This window comes from Palaemon carinicauda, chromosome 10 (genome assembly GCF_036898095.1).
Source record: "Palaemon carinicauda isolate YSFRI2023 chromosome 10, ASM3689809v2, whole genome shotgun sequence".
Lineage (NCBI taxonomy): Eukaryota > Metazoa > Arthropoda > Malacostraca > Decapoda > Palaemonidae > Palaemon > Palaemon carinicauda.
Genome location: NC_090734.1, coordinates 155,203,630 through 155,218,403, shown reverse-complemented (window position 1 = coordinate 155,218,403; position 14,774 = coordinate 155,203,630). Strand labels below are relative to the sequence as shown.

The 14,774-nt window shown below is 43.4% G+C and overlaps 1 protein-coding gene and 1 long non-coding RNA gene across 2 annotated transcripts in view; both read right to left on the bottom strand.

The window, feature by feature from the left end:
- The window catches only part of LOC137648892 (uncharacterized), a 141,973-nt gene extending 130,081 nt beyond the window's left edge, over positions 1–11,892 (bottom strand). The window contains exon 1 of the mRNA XM_068382067.1: positions 11,765–11,892. Coding sequence (XP_068238168.1) covers positions 11,765–11,770 — 6 coding nt within the window. The 5' untranslated portion in view covers positions 11,771–11,892. The remainder of the gene's footprint in view (positions 1–11,764) is intronic.
- A 502-nt stretch (positions 11,893–12,394) lies between these two features.
- Positions 12,395–14,774, bottom strand: part of LOC137648893 (uncharacterized) — a 2,956-nt gene continuing 576 nt past the window's right edge. The window contains exons 1-3 of the long non-coding RNA XR_011045744.1: positions 14,656–14,774; positions 13,605–13,682; positions 12,395–12,935 (exon numbers count right to left, since the gene is read on the bottom strand). The exon at positions 14,656–14,774 is cut by the window's right edge and continues 576 nt beyond it. This is a non-coding gene — a long non-coding RNA (uncharacterized lncRNA). The remainder of the gene's footprint in view (positions 12,936–13,604; positions 13,683–14,655) is intronic.

Sequence of the window (14,774 nt, the reverse complement as noted above, 5' to 3'; positions counted from 1 at the left end):
TTGAGGAGGGTTGAGCTCGCTGCAGCGATGGCTGAGCAGACTGACTCATGGAAGGGAGAGGTTGTTGTACCCCAACCGAGAGTTGCACCACTGGTGGAGCAGCAAGGGGAGGCGGAGGAAGAGTGGAATAATCCTCCTGATCCCAAAGTAAAGGTTGCCTTAAAGAAGGCTGAGGCTGAACACCACTGGGAACAGCGAACTCAGAAAGTGGTTCAACATCGTACGCCTGGCAGATGGTGCTGCGACCAGGCGGAGCGAGCGCAGGCGGGGCGAGCGCAGGCGGAGCGAGAACAGGCGGAGGGAGTGTAGGCGGAGGCGGAGGTGCAACACTCTCAGCCCGACACTCACGCATCAAGTCCGAAAGCTGTGCTTGCATGGACTGAAGCAGAGTCCACTTGGGATCGGCAGAAACGATAGACTGAGGTAAAGCCTTAACAGTCGAGCTCTGTTGTGGCAGAACCTTACTCCTCTTGGGCGGAGTACAGTCGACAGATGACTGAGGCGAGTCAGAGCTGAGCCAATGACTGCAACCTGGCTGAGCACTCGCGGACTGGACTCTACGTTTAAGCGGTCTCGAGACCTGAGACCAACGTTTCTTCCCTGACAGTTGATCAGCGGACGAGAATAAGACGGGCTCAATCGTCTGCAGGTGGGAGTGACGGTCTTTGGAAGACACGCCCGCAACCACCGAGGATAGTTCTGTGCGCCTAACAAGGCCTGCCGAACCCTTATGCCCTTCGACATTGCTTCTCCCCTGGGCATGGGAGCTTGCAAGAGGTCCCGGACTGGGAGGACGACTGGCTCGCACAGAAAAATCCTCACGCACCACACTGGCACTAACACTAGCACTTGGCACTGCACCGACACTAGCACTCGTCACAGCACTGGCACTAACTCCACCCACTGCACTCTTGACCTTCAGTTCTTTAACTTCGGCCATCAGAGACTTATGGTCACTTACCACTGACTCTACTTTATCGCCTAAAGCCTGAATAGCACGCAAAACAACTGACATATCAGGCGGAGGGCACACAGTAGGTTCGGGGGTAGCCACTACAGGGGTAGGAAAAGGTAGGGGATCATGAGGTGAGGAAAACATAGAAGAGTGAGAAGAACTCCTCCTAACTCTACCTCTCTCTAACTTAGTTGAATATTTTAAAAGACGGACAAATTCCAATTCCGAAAGTCCGGCGCATTCCTCACATCGATTTTCTAACTGACAGGGCCTGTCCCTACAGTCAGAACAAGCGGTGTGAGGATCTACCGAGGCCTTCGGAATACGCCTATTGCAAGACCTACATCGTCTATGGGAGGGGGCTTGCGAAATGTCAGACATCTTGTAATCCAAAGAGTTAGCCAAAGGGGGATCCAAAAACAAGCAAAAATCGTTAACCGTTATATCAGTACTATATAAAAGCTATCTAGCTAATATAAGAAGGTTTCCAGTAAAGCGACAGCCGTTAATCTGAGAGAATACTTCACCAAATATCCGTGAATAAACTCGAAGACCATAAGCGTATCCCAGAACGTCTAGCCGGAAGCACGACAGAGGAATAATTGAGGAGGTGTCAACAACAAGTACTTGAGTACCTGGCCACAGGTGGCGCTGGTAAGTACACCCCCTTCTAGTATTGTGATAGCTGGCGTATCCCTCCATAGAATTCTGTCGGGCAACGGAGTTGACAGCTACATGATTATCGGGTAAGTTTAATATTGAAAAAAAGCATATAAACAAATGAGCATCAATTATAGGCTAAGCTAAAGGTTTGAAGGTTTAAAGGTCGCTCAAGAATGGCAGAGGCAAGGGACAGTGACATTGCCCTAGAGACTGACCATATATTATATGATCAGCGCCCAAGCCTCCTCTCCACCCAAGCTAGGACCAGGAAAGGCCATGCAGTGGCTGCTGATGACTCAGCAGATCGACCTATAGCTCCCCCAAACCCCCCAACCTTAGCTCACAAGGATGGTAAGGTTGCAGACACTAATGGCACTAACGAGTCTGAGCGGGACTCAAACCCCTGACTGGCAAACACAAGGCAAAGACATTACCAATCAGGCCACTTGAGCAGAACTAATCTTATTCTTTATGAGCCAGTCTTATTGGAATCTAGTACTGAAGTACACTTTTAACCCTTTTACCCCCGGGCTATTTGGAACTTTCCAACCCTTAACCCCCAGGTGTTTTTTTTTTCAAGCACATTTTGCAATATATATATTTTAAATTGCTCTAACAGCCTTAATTTTTGTCATAGAGAGGTCAGGTTGGTCTCATTCTTTTGGAAAATGCCCAAAGTTTCTCAAAAAATTATCAAAAATATGCAAAAAAAAAAAATGTAAATAGCAGTTTTTTTGCAAGGACGTACCGGTACGTCCATGGGGGTAAAGGGATGAGTTTTGTGAAACGTACCAGTATCTCCTTTGGGGGTAAAAGAGTTAATATCATTCAATTTTATAACTGCAATAGTTTTTCCAAGGAATATACAGTACAATGAAAATACCTGGTCTAATCATTAAGCAGTTTGAAATTGGTTAATTTGCCAATCTTCAATAAGCAGAGCAGAATGACTGGAATAACGAAGTATATTTTACTTATTTTTCTAAATCATAAAACATTTCCACAGTTCTTACAATAATATACATAGCGGAAGTAAAAAATTATCTTGATGGAAAATAGAATTCAAATGTTCGTCTGACGACTCTGACACTGTTGTATGGCAATAATGCCTGATATAAGGCATCATATTTTTTTTGGATTGTCTGATCAATACTCTACCTGAAAATGTTATTTTCATTAGTAAAATAAATTTTTGAATATACTTACCCGATAATCATGTAGCTGTCAACTCCGTTGCCCGACAGAATTCTACGGAAGGGATACGCCAGCGATCACTATACTAGAAGGGGGTGTACTCACCAGCGCCACCTGTGGCCAGGTACTGCAGTACTTCTTGTTGACACCACCTCAATTTTTCCTCGGTCCACTGGTTCTCTATGGGGAGGAAGGGTGGGTCAATTAAATCATGATTATCGGGTAAGTATATTCAAAAATTTATTTTACTAATGAAAATAACATTTTTCAATATTAATCTTACCCGATAATCATGTAGCTGATTCACACCCAGGGAGGTGGGTGAAAACCAGTGTACATGTATATCAGTAAGCTAAGTATCCCGTATTTCATATTATTAGTTATTCAAAATAACAATGAAATTATAAGTACCTGGTAAGGAAGTCGACTTGAACCATTACTCTGCCTTTAATAAGTTCGTCTTCCTTACTGAGCGCAGCGTTCCTCTTAGGAGGCTGAACAACCCTAAGGTGCTGAAGTATAAAGGGCTGCAACCCATACTAAAGGACCTCTACACAACCTCTAACCTAGGCGCTTCTCAAGAACGAATTGACCACCCGCCAAATCAAACAGGATGCGGAAGGCTTCTTAGCCTACCGTAACAACCCAAAAAACAACAATAAAAGCATTCAAGAGAAAGGTTAAAAAGGTTATGGGATTAAGGGAATGTAGTGGCTGAGCCCTCACCTACTACTGCACTCGCTGCTACGAATGGTCCCAGGGTGTAGCAGTTCTCGTAAAGAGACTGGACATCTTTGAGATAAAAAGATGCAAACATTGACTTGCTCCTCCAATAAGTTGCATCCATAATACTCTGCAGAGAACGGTTCTGTTTAAAGGCCATCGAAGTGGCTACAGCTCTCACTTCGTGGGTCCTTACCTTCAGCAAAGCAAGGTCTTCATCCTTCATGTGAGAATGAGCTTCTCTAATCAGAAGCCTTATATAATACGAAACTGCGTTTTTGGACATAGGCATCGAAGGTTTCTTGATGGCACACCATAAGGCCTCTGACTGTCCTCGTATAGGTTTTGACCTTTTAAGATAGTATTTCAGAGCTCTGACAGGGCAAAGAACTCTCTCTAGCTCGTTACCCACCATGTTGGAAAGGCTAGGAATTTCGAACGATCTAGGCCAAGGACGTGAAGGAAGTTCATTTTTAGCTAAAAATCCGAGCTGTAAAGAACATGTTGCTGATTCGGATGTGAATCCTATGTTCTTGCTGAAGGCGTGAACCTCACTAACTCTTTTGGCTGTCGCAAGGCAGACGAGGAAAAGAGTTTTGAGAGTAAGGTCTTTGAAGGAAGCTGACTGGAGAGGTTCGAATCTAGGAGACATAAGGAACCTTAAGACTACGTCTAGATTCCAGCCTGGAGTGGACAAACGACGTTCTTTAGAAGTCTCGAAAGATTTAAGGATGTCTTGTAGGTCCTTGTTGGAGGAAAGATCCAAACCTCTGTGGCGGAGAACTGAAGCCAACATACTTCTGTACCCTTTAATCGTAGGAGCCGAAAGAGATCTAACATTCCTAAGATGTAACAGGAAGTCAGCAACTTGGGTTACAGAGGTATTGGTAGAGGAAACTGCATTGGCTCTGCACCAGCTTCGGAAGACTTCCCACTTGGATTGGTAGACTCTACGAGTGGATATCCTCCTTGCTCTGGCAATCGCTCTGGCTGCCTCCTTCGAAAAGCCTCTAGCTCTAGCGAGTCTTTCGACAGTCTGAAGGCAGTCAGACGAAGAGCGTGGAGGTTTGTGTGTACCTTCCTTACGTGAGGTTGACGTAGAAGGTCCACTCTAAGAGGGAGAGTCCTGGGAACGTCGACCAGCCATTGTAGTACCTCTGTGAACCATTCTCTTGCAGGCCAAAGGGGAGCAACCAGCGTCAGCCGTGTCCCTTCGTGAGAGACGAACTTCTGAATGACTCTGTTGATGATCTTGAACAGCGGGAATGCATAAAGGTCGAGATGGGACCAATCCAGCAGAAAAGCATCCACGTGAACTGCTGCTGGGTCTGGAACTGGGGAACAGTATAAAGGGAGCCTCTTGGTCATGGAGGTGGCGAACAGATCTATCGTTGGCTGACCCCACAAGGTCCAAAGTCTGTCGCACACGCTCTTGTGAAGGGTCCATTCCGTGGGGATGACTTGATCTTTCCTGCTGAGGCGATCTGCTGAGACGTTCATATTGCCCTGAATGAACCTCGTAACCAGAGTGAGGTTTAGACTTCTTGACCAAATGAGGAGGTCCCTTGCTATCTCGTACAGCTTCCTCGAATGGGTCCCTCCCTGCTTGGAGATGTATGCCAAGGCTGTGGTGTTGTCGGAGTTCACCTCCACCACCTTGTTTAGCAGGAGGGACTTGAAGTTCATTAAGGCCAGATGAACTGCCAGCAGCTCCTTGCAGTTGATGTGAAGCGTTTCCTGTTCCTTGGTCCATGTTCCCGAGCATTCCTGTCCGTCCAAGGTCGCGCCCCAGCCCGAGTCTGATGCGTCCGAAAAGAGATGAAGATTGGGGGTCTGAATCGCTAACGATAGACCCTCCTTGAGAAGGATGTTGGTCTTCCACCACATGAGAGTAGTCTTCATCTCCTTGGTGACAGGGATAGAGACCGCTTCGAGCGTCAAATCCTTGTCCCAGTGAGCTGCTAGATGGAATTGGAGAGGGCGGAGGTGGAGTCTCCCTAACTCGATGAACAGGGCTAACGATGACAGGGTCCCTGTTAGACTCATCCACTGTCTCACCGAGCATCTGTTCCTCTTCAGCATGCTCAGAATGCACTCTAGGGCTTGGCTGATTCTTGGGGCCGACGGAAAAGCCCGAAAAGCCTGACTCCGAATCTCCATTCCCAGGTAAACGATGGATTGGGAGGGAATAAGCTGGGACTTTTCTAAGTTGACCAAAAGACCCAGTTCCTTGATCAAGTCCAAAGTCCAGTTGAGACTCTCCAGACAGCGACGACTTGTGGGGGCTCTTAACAGCCAGTCGTCTAAATAAAGGGAGGCTCTGATGTCCGCTAAGTGGAGGAATTTTGCAATATTCCTCATCAGACGCGTAAACACCATAGGCGCTGTGCTTAGGCCAAAACACAGGGCTTGGAATTGGTACACAACCTTTCCAAAAACGAATCTCAGGAAAGGTTGGGAGTCTGGATGAATAGGAACGTGAAAGTAAGCGTCTTTCAGATCCAACGAGACCATCCAGTCCTCCTGCCTGACCGCTGCTAGGACCGACTTCGTCGTCTCCATAGTGAACGTCTGCTTGGTGACATAAGCATTGAGCGCACTGACGTCCAGCACCGGTCTCCAACCTCCTGTCTTCTTGGCCACCAGAAAGAGACGGTTGTAGAAGCCCGGGGATTGATGGTCCCGGACTATCACCACTGCCTTCTTCTGTAACAGGAGCGACACCTCCTGGTGTAACGCTAGCCTCTTGTCCTTTTCCTTGTAGTTGGGAGAGAGGTTGATGGGAGAAGTGGTCAGAGGGGGATTGCGGCAGAATGGTATCCTGTAACCCTCCCTTAGCCACTTGACAGACTGGGCGTCTGCACCTCTTCTTTCCCAAGCTTGCCAGAAGATCTTGAGTCTGGCTCCTACTGCTGTCTGGAGAGGAGGAGAGTCAGTGTTTGCCTTTCGAAGGCTTGGGACCTTTCTTAGACCTGCCCCTGAAAGTGTCTGGACGGGTACTTCCTCGGCTGGGGGCTCTGCCACGAAAGGGCGGAATAAATCTTGTAGCAGGAGTATCGGCCACTGGGGTGCGGTAAGTTCTAGGAACCGAAGGAGCAACCTTAGCCTTACGAGCTGAAGAGGCCACAAGGTCATGAGTGTCCTTCTGAATAAGGGCCGCAGACAATTCCTTGATAAGCTCCTCAGGAAACAGGAACTTAGAAAGCGGAGCAAAAAGTAACTGAGACCTTTGACAAGAGGTGATACCAGTGGAAAGGAAAGTGCACAGTTGTTCCCTTTTCTTGAGTACTCCCGAAACAAACATGGAGGCAAGTTCGCCGGACCCATCGCGAATTGCTTTATCCATACAGGACATTATAAGCATGGCCGAGTCCTTGTCAGCAGGGGCAGTCTTCTTGCTCAAGGCCCCCAGGCACCAGTCGAGAAAATTGAAAATCTCAAAGGCGCGAAAGACACCCTTTAAGAAGTGGTCTAAGTCGGAAAAGGTCCAGCAGACCTTAGAGCGCCTCATAGCCGATCTGCGTGGAGAGTCAACCAAACTTGAGAAGTCAGCCTGGGCAGAGGCAGGGATTCCCAAGCCTGGTTCCTCTCCTGTGGCATACCATACGCCCGCCTTAGAAGTGAGCTTAGTAGGAGGAAACATAAATGAAGTCTTCCCTAGTTGTTGTTTGGACTGTAACCAATCCCCTAACATTCTTAAAGCTCTCTTAGAGGATCTAGCAAAGACGAGCTTAGTGTAGGCCGACTTAACAGTTTGCATGCCTAGAGAAAACTCTGATGGAGGAGAGCGAGGGGTAGCAGAAACAAAATGATCCGGGTAAACCTCTCTGAAAAGAGCCAGGACCTTGCGAAAGTCAATGGAGGGTGGTAACGACTTGGGTTCCTCCACGTCCGAAGAGGGATCATCTAGGTGCGCAGCTTCCTCCTCCGAAACCTCATCACCTGAGTGTTGGGAAGCGAGAGGTAAAGTTACAGCGGTATGCTGAACAGCAGAATCCTGACAAGCGGGTGCATAAACACTTGCGGTCTCATCCTCAAGTCTCTGTTGAAGAGGATGAGGGCTGTTAATGACAAAGTCATGAGGCTGGGATGAAGGAGGTACTGCGGCGGTTTGAGGAGCAAGTGTGGTGAGAGGCGACTGAAGTAAAACCTGAGTTCAGGCTGCAAAGACTGGTCAAGTAGAGGAGAAGGTGGTAGATGCATGCGTTGAGGTGGCTGACTCATTGCATGAGGTCCCTGTCTCAAGAGTTGCGCTTGCTTCAAGGATTGAGGTGGTTGCGCAGTAAGAGATTCCTGTCTCACGAGTTGAGGTTCTTGAGGTGTGAGCTGCGAGAGTTGAGGTGGCGGCTGCGCAGAACGCGGTTCCTGTCTCACGAGTTGAGGTTCTTGAGGAGCTTGCCTCGAGAGTTGAGGTAGCAGCTGCGAGAGCTGAGGTGGCTGCCTCAAGGATGGTAGAGGTTGTCGTACCTCAAGAGGTTGCTGCCTCGAGGATGGTCTTACTGCAAGAAACTCTTGTCTCAAGGGAAGAGGAGGTTGTAAGGCATAAGACTCCTGTCCCCATTGTTGAGGAGGTTGCTGCACAACGCTGGTAACTGGCAACTCCCAACGCGGTAGCTCACGCATGGAGGTAGCTTGAGGAACCTCAACTTCGTACGTCTGGCAGACTGGACTGCGGAGAGGAGGAGGAGCGCTCGCAGGCGGAGGTGTAACCTTCTCTGCCTGAAACTCACTCATTAAGACCGCAAGCTGCGACTGCATGGACTGCAGCAAAGCCATCTTGGGATCAACAGACGATGAGGTCTGTTGAGGCAAAGCCTTAACAGAAGTTGAGGTCTGTTGAGGCATCGCCTTACCTCTCTTAGGAGGTGTGCAGTCACCTGATGACTGCGGCGAGTCAGAGCTAGCCCAATGACTACATCCGGGCTGTTGAACTCGTGAGGTTTGGACTTTACGCTTAAGAGGTCTTGAGACCTGAGTCCAGCGTTTTCTCCCCGAAAAAGCAACTGCAGACGAGGAAAGTAAAGGCTCAATCGTCTGAGAGTGGGAGTGACGATCTCCGTAAGATACGCCCGCAACCACCGAGGATACTTCTGTGCGCCGATCAAGGCCTGCCGAACCCTTTTGCCCTTCGACATTGCTTCTCCCCTGGGCTTGGGAGCTTGCAAGAGGTCCCGGACTGGGAGGACGACTGGCACGCACAGAAGTACCCTCACGCACAACACTGACACTGACACTAGCACTCGGCACAGCACTGGCACTACCACTTCCCACTGCACTTTTCACTTTTAGTTCCTTGACGTCCGCCAAGAGGAACTTGTGGTCACTCACTACCGACTCCACTTTATCACCTAAAGCCTGAATGGCACGTAAAACATCAGACATATCAGGCTGAGCACAAAAAGTAGGTTCGGGGGTAGCCACTACAGGGGGAGGAAAAGGTTGAGGATCATGGGGTGAGGAATAAAGCGAAGAGCGAGCCGAACTCCTCCTAACTCTCTCTCTCTCTAACTTAGTGGTATACTTTAGGAATCGAACAAAATCAAGTTCCGAAAGTCCGGCGCATTCCTCACATCGATCTTCCAACTGACAGGATTTTCCCCTACAGTCGGAACAAACGGTGTGAGGATCAACCGAGGCCTTCGGAATACGCCTAATACAAGTCCTACATCGCCTTTGGGGAGGAGCTTGAGAAAGGTCAGACATCTTGAATCAAAGAACAGTCAAGGGGGGATTCCAATTAAAGCAAAAGATCGTTAACCATTAATCAAATCAATATAAAAGCTATCTAAGCTAATAGACAAGTATCCAGTATAGCGAAAGCTGAAATCTTAGAGCAATACTTCACCAAAAACCGTGAACAAGACTCCAAAATTATAAGCGTATCCATGAACGTCTTGCCGGAAGCACGACAGAGGAAAAATTGAGGTGGTGTCAACAAGAAGTACTGCAGTACCTGGCCACAGGTGGCGCTGGTGAGTACACCCCCTTCTAGTATAGTGATCGCTGGCGTATCCCTTCCGTAGAATTCTGTCAGGCAACGGAGTTGACAGCTACATGATTATCGGGTAAGATTAATATTGAAAATTTTATATTAAACAGATATGATTTAAACACAAGCTGTTATTACTATATTATTACATTACATTTACATTATGAAGCGTGAAGTAGGAGATGACGAATGGAGAAGTTTTGAATTGAAAGCTCAAGATACAGACGACTGGCGAAAATCTAACCGAGGCCCTTTGCGTCAATGGGCGTAGGAGGAGATGATGATGATGAAGATGATTACTATTACATTTATCGCCAACATTTGCTAAGAAAAAACAGTATTATGTCAGCAGATAATTTTGTTTTAGGTGTAAAATTCATCCTACTCCTTATGCCTTTGCAATGGTATTGTGTCGTATAAAAATGTAACCATTCAAATATTTATCAGTAAATAAAACAATGCTAGAACAGTATATACGTGAATTCTGGCAGGCTACCCGTTTTAAGAAAATTGCCATAAATTTTAAAATATTCAAAATCTTTACAGCTAAAGCATTTGAAATACATTTTTTCTTTTGGCAAAAATGCTCTTATGACTAAAAATTTCTCATAGAAATTGAATGAGTCAGCTGATAAGAAGACCAAAATTCTCTAATGAACTGTTTTAGCATAGCTTTACTTGATAAGATCTCTAAATAATTATATCTTACCACACAATACCACTAAATAAACCATAAAAGGCAAGATGGCTTTTTACAATAAAAAATAAATTGCCAGCCGACGTAAAAATATTAACCCCTTTTTGTTGGGCTTCGTGTTTTAGTTTTATGAATTATATATATATATATATATATATATATATATATATATATATATATATATATATATATATATATATATATATATATATATATATATTATGTATGTATATCCATCCATCCATATACCAAGGCACTTCCCCCAATTTTGGGGGGTAGCCGACACCAACAATGAAACAAAACAAAAAGGGGACCTCTACTCTCTATGTTCCTTCAGCCTAATCAGGGACTCAACCGGTTGAGTTCAGCTGGTACTGCTAGGGTGCCACAGCCCAACCTCCCACATTTCCACCACAGATGAAGCTTCATAATGCTGACTCCCCTACTGCTGCTACCTCCGCGGTCATCTAAGGCACCGGAGGAAGCAGCAGGGCCTACCGGAACTGCCTCAATTGCTCGCCATTCATTCCTATTTCTAGCACGCTCTCTTGCCTCTCTCACATCTATCCTCCTATCACCCAGAGCTTTCTTCACACCATCCATCCACCCAAACCTTGGCCTTCCTCTTGTACTTCTCCCATCAACTCTTGCATTCATCACCTTCTTTAGCATACAGCCATTTTCCATTCTCTCAACATGGCCAAACCACCTCAACACATTCATATCCACTCTAGCCACTAACTCATTTCTTACACCCGTTCTCTCCCTGACCACTTCGTTCCTAACCCTATCTACTCGAGATACACCAGCCATACTCCTTAAACACTTCATCTCAAACACATTCAATTTCTGTCTCTCCATCACTTTCATTCCCCACAACTCCGATCCATACATCACAGTTGGTACAATCACTTTCTCATATAGAACTCTCTTTACATTCATGCCCAACCCTCTATTTTTTACTACTCCCTTAACTGCCCCCAACACTTTGCAACCTGAAAAGTCTGTGTGTGTGTAATACTACTACATTGGATCCCTCTATAGTTAGGGCTAATTTTTACTTAGCTTACACAAACACTTGAGTAGTCTGGACTATTCTTTACACATATATGAACACTCTAAAATCAAGCCATTGTTCTCTAGACTTGGGTAGTGCCATAACCTCTATATCAAGTCTTTCAATGTCTTGGGTTAGAAAACTTAAGAGTTCTATTCCTCGAGGGTAAACTCAGGCACACTAGTCTATCTGTTTCCTTATTTACTTTCCTCACTGGGCTATTTTCACTGTCGAAGCCCTTGAGCTTATAGAGACTCTAGCTTCGATTACCAAATGAAAACGAAAAGGAACAACAAACTTTCTTGGAGAAATTTTAACGAAACCAGAAATATCACAAGTCTGCCACTAACCACATCAGAATTCTCTAGTTTGTAATATCTATAGTTTGGGTCGTATTTCAATGGATATTTTGTTTAGTTGGCTATTTTAATGAAACTGCCACATATGAAACCTCACATATTCTTTAGATTTATCTATAAAACATACCTGCATTTTAAATCTAGCCTGGATAAATCCTCAGAAGTGAAAAACGCGACTAGACACAAGGTGACAGGGAGTTAAGAAGCGTCAAAATGTAAACATTGACTTAGCTTAGTGTTGCCAGATGGGGTAGTCTAAAAATCCCAAAAACTCAAAGAAAATATCCTCAAAATAACCAAAAATTTCCTATTTCCATAAATATATTTCATTTTGATCATGTAGGCTATACTAATGTAGAAATTATTCACTACAGGCCTAATTCATATAAGTGCAAGTAAACTAAATGCAAACATAAAAAGGTTTACTCGTCGTTTTTTATTTTTCATGAAAATTTGTACAGAATATCCCCATCAGACACCCAAAATCACAAAATCTAGGAACAGATCTCCAAAATCTAGGGATAAATCTCCATATGTGGCACCACTGCACTGACTCAGGGTGATGTTACTTCTTCTTCTTCTTGATTTGAAGATAAACTATCACATATGTTTTAATATCCAGTCACATAGCAAATATTACTAGCTAAGCTACAACCCTAGTTGGAAAAGCAGGATGCTATAACACCAAGGGCTCCAACATGGAAAATAGCCCAGTGAGAAAAGGAAATAATGAATTAAAATGAACTATTAGAGAAGCAATCAACAATTAAGATAAAATATTCAAAGAACAGTAATAACATTAGAATTAATCTTTCATATATAAACTATACAAATTAAAAAAAAATCAAGAGATACAAGGATAATAAAACCTGTATCGGTTAAACAGTGCTTGAAGCACTACACACCGTAATATTAAAACCGTAACCATTACAAAAGTTAATGTAAGTATTCATATCAATTGATATTCAGCAAATAAAAATAAGTACAAATAGTCTGAATTAAATCTAATTCTGTTTGCCTGTAGCTGCCGTTTTCTTCAAAGCCACAGGGATGAGATGGAGAATAGACACAGATACTGTTACTCACGTCACACTTTATTAAAAATTTGATATAAAGTTCAAGTTGATATTACAAGACACTTTAAACCACCTTAAAGCTTTAAATCACTTAACACTAAGCACTACAACTTAAGTTGACCATAACTGTAAAAGCTTATACTGTAGTTGGTCAGTACTCCAAGACCAGAGAACCAATGAGGAGTACTTTGCTAGTAGTGCAGGGCGACGAGGTTCAAGAAACTGAAAACAACAAAGTACAAACTTACTAAATTTGTTAAAAAGAAATTCCATAATAAACAAAGAATTGAATAGTTTGATTTCACTACAAAACACCACAAACATGAAATAGAATATATACAAATTTCAGTAAAGAAATAAACTTACATCTGTGTTACTCTAAGCTACATCCAATACAAGCGAAACGAATTTCCAAAGAAATGTTCTTTACACTTTGAAGACTTCTTCTACTCTGTCAGTCATCAAAAAACCTTGATCCTATTTCTAGAACATATAATTGTTACAGTGTGATTCCAACACTGATAACTACCAGGATAAACAATCTTTTCAAGAAGTACTCAACACTTAACAAACAAATTACAGCAGTAACTATCAAAAAAAGACTGAACAATGTTTACATGTAAAACGGACAAAATATCTACAATACAATTTAACCCTAATCACCAAGTTGAAAAACAGAGCTTATTAAATAATTATATACACAAATGGTTTCTATAAAATGCTGCATTTACATTGCCTGTTCTTGAAAGGGGAGCTATATTAAATATTATAAGCCTAAGATAATACTAGTTGTGTTTTAATCTCTCTCTCTCTCTCTCTCTCTCTCTCTCTCTCTCTCTCTCTCTCTCTCTCTCTCTCTCTCTCATCTTCTTCTTCTTCTTCAAGGAGTACCTTCACATGGACGTCTTAATTACTAGCTTTTAAAATCTCTTCGATAACGTCTATCATAGTATTTCGTCTTTCGATGTCCTGTGAGTGAGAAATGAGATAAAAGTGATTACTTTAAAATCAAGAATTATTAATAGGATGGTTTATGTCAGCAGAAAAATCGTAGAATATTTTTGGTTAAGGTTTTCTTATTATTGTTTACGTAAAAGTAGGCCTATACACACACACACACACACACACACACACACACACACACACACATATATATATATATATATATATATATATATATATATATATATATATATATATATATATATATATATATATTAAAGTTTGGATTCTCTTAACGGCTTCGGAATCAGAGCCCCAGGCGAAATCATTCAAAGACTATAGTATTTGACCGGCCGGGCTTCGAACCCTGGTCCAGGATACCTGTATACCATTGACCATACCAGTCCTGGCTGAGTGGTATGGTCAATGCTATACAGGTATCCTGGACCAGGGTTCGAAGCCCGGCCGGTCAGATACTATAGTCTTTGAGTGATTTCGCCTGGGGCTCTGATTCCGAGGTCGTTAAGAGAATCCAGACCTTAATGTATTAATATACATAGCTTATTTGAAATATGAAAAACACGTTTAAATGTGCAAAAATTTATCATATATATATATATATATATATATGTGTATATATATATATATATATATATATATATATATATATATATATATATATATATATATATATATATATATACGTATATATCTTAATAATGAAGTGAAAAAATCAAAACTTTCGGCCATGAGCTCATTTATAAATAATTACTTTAGAATAATTAATACAATAAATCTGTTATACTGTCAACAGACAGCTATAGAAAAAAATAAAGCTAAGATAGGTATCGAATATAACATCATGACTGTTTTGGCAAATAAATTGCACAGGTTAATATTCTTGAAAAATTTATGCACAATTCAGTGCTTTCATCACGAAATTCAGCTATAGGCTTATAGATACGAATCCTTATTCTGTCTGTTAGTTTCTAACTTTTACCTTCTCGGCAGAGAGTCTCCTCTTCTCCCATTCACTCAAAAGGTCCTTCACTTCCTCCACCAATCCCTTAGTGGCAGTGTTCAGGTTCTTGACCATTTCCACGGAGGGACAGCGCGGGG